The following is a 1955-nucleotide window of genomic DNA, read 5'->3' as shown; positions in this document are numbered from 1 at the left end:
GTAGTACACAATGTAGTCGCCTTCTTGCTGATGTTGCAACAGCGCCTCCACAAAGGCCTTTCGTTTTGTCTTGTTCGCATCGCTGTTGCATGTTACGGGCTCGATGCGCACTGCTTTGATTGTGTAAAGCATGCCGATCAGATGCCGACTGATTGTTTGCAAAGAGAGTTCAGTTCCGGGGAAGTCGTTGGCAACGAATTCTTTCATGGCGGTCAGGGTGTACGAACAGTTCTGGTCGACATAGCGCTCCAACGCCTCACGGATCGCAGGCGTCACTTTGGATCGTCCCATGCGTGCGCCCCCTCGCGGTTTCTGGTTGACATGTCCATTGTTGACGACGCGGTGTGCGGTTGTCACGGATACACCGTTGTGTTTGGCGACAAGTTTCCAGTCATCCCCATTCTTGTAAGCAACAAGGACACGCATCTTCTCGGCCTCTGTCGGGCCCTTTGGTTTACTGCGAGCCCTCATGGTCTGCGGCTTAACGATGAATGACGTGGAAGCAAATACTGAAGTCCTTTGGTTTCCCGCTCCTTTCCTCGCGCTTAATCTGACCACTTTGATTGGAAGAAAAACCACATTGATCCGAAATTATCCACTTTGGAAACCTTGTTAAAATTTATATTTTTTATCCAAACCACTTTGATTGGAATAAAGTGGCACTTTGATCGGGAAAAGGTGTAGTCTCCGATGATTTGTGGAACCAAAAGGGGATTTAGACTTAGAATTAGTATAGGGTTAGTTTAGTCAGTTAGTGAGTAGTTCAGTTCTAGTTTTGCCTCCAACTGCTCAATACACCACCAAGCTTTGCCCGGGAGTCCACTGCTCCCCCAACATTGTGTTTGTGTTGAGAAGTTGCACGGAGGCGCAGTTGCGACAAAGAATTCTTTAGTGCATCAAGACTAGCACTCATCAAGGATGTCCCAGAGAGGACAGGACCGACCGCGTCAGGGCCGCAGCGACGACGCCCATAGAGGCAGGAGCAACGGACCGCGCGAACGACCGTTTGAGCGAATCGACGGGGGTGCACACCCAGTCCCCAGCTGCCCTAAGAAGGGCATCCGCCAGGAATAAGTGCGCCAGTGGCTGCTCGGCCGAGAGACATACGAAGAAGACATGCGGGCCGTATGCATGCGTCGAAACCTCGAAGTGCGGAACTACCGCGAAGGATGGAAGGAGTGTTTCGAAGACAAGAGACTGTTGAAGCAGTTCATGATCATGCGCAAGCTACGAGGCGATCCCAAGGAACTCGACGAAACCGTGCTCGAAACAGAGCTACGAAAGATCGTCGACGAACCCAAGAACGGCGTTGAAGCGGACATCCCGCTGCTGTTCCACGGGATCAACTTGGACATGAAGGACGACGACGTTCTCAGCCGCGTGTGTAAATTCTTGGCGGACTGCGACGAACGAATCGAAGCACGCGTGATGAAAGGACATCTGAAAACTCCCGAGATGCGGAAGAAGATCTTCAAACGGCTGCTAGAGGTGGTGGACCCAGAGCCTGTCCGAGATGCGTGCGTCCTCGACATGGAGAAGGCGTGGCATCCGGTGAAATTCACTTGGGAATCCATCAGCGAATTGGTAATGCACCATGCGCAGGAGCAGCAGCGTTTTTACTCGACATATGGCGCGGGACGTAAAACGCCGGGCTATGAAGCCAAAGTAGCGAAGAACAAAAAAGAACACCGAAAGGATGATTACAGTGGACAAGAACAACGCGAAGTGCGTCAACACTTCGCGTTGTTCTTGTCGACTGTAATCATCCTTTGACGACCGCCAACGAAGCCGTAGTCAAGGGCGCGACAGACGCGATCGATCAAGCGACCGCCACGAGCCACGAAACCATTACTCAGGCTACCGCTCGCAATCGCGTGACCGAGACGGTGGTCGTTCGTACGAACGGCGCGATGAAAACCGCAGTTCCCGTTATGGACCGCCCGACAGCAAACCCA

At 52.4% G+C, this 1955-nt stretch overlaps 2 protein-coding genes across 2 annotated transcripts in view; one reads left to right on the top strand and one right to left on the bottom strand.

Moving 5' to 3' along the window:
- Positions 1-471, bottom strand: part of H257_09938 (hypothetical protein) — a gene marked incomplete at both ends in the record, with an annotated part of 4112 nt that extends 3641 nt beyond the window's left edge. The window contains one exon of the mRNA XM_009836324.1: positions 8-471. Coding sequence (XP_009834626.1) covers positions 8-471 — 464 coding nt within the window. The remainder of the gene's footprint in view (positions 1-7) is intronic.
- A 447-nt stretch (positions 472-918) lies between these two features.
- Positions 919-1773, top strand: H257_09937 (hypothetical protein; the record flags this gene model as incomplete). The annotated part of the gene is made up of 2 exons (XM_009836323.1): positions 919-1024; positions 1076-1773. The coding sequence occupies 2 exons, from the start codon at positions 919-921 to the stop codon at positions 1771-1773; spliced, it is 804 nt and encodes a 267-aa protein (XP_009834625.1).
- Between the last annotated feature and the right edge of the window lie 182 nt (positions 1774-1955).

Source organism: Aphanomyces astaci, assembly GCF_000520075.1.
Source record: "Aphanomyces astaci strain APO3 unplaced genomic scaffold supercont1.25, whole genome shotgun sequence".
In the NCBI taxonomy this organism is placed as follows: domain Eukaryota; phylum Oomycota; class Saprolegniomycetes; order Saprolegniales; family Verrucalvaceae; genus Aphanomyces; species Aphanomyces astaci.
Note: the sequence above shows the minus strand (reverse complement) of the source record. Positions and strands in the feature narration are given on the sequence as shown.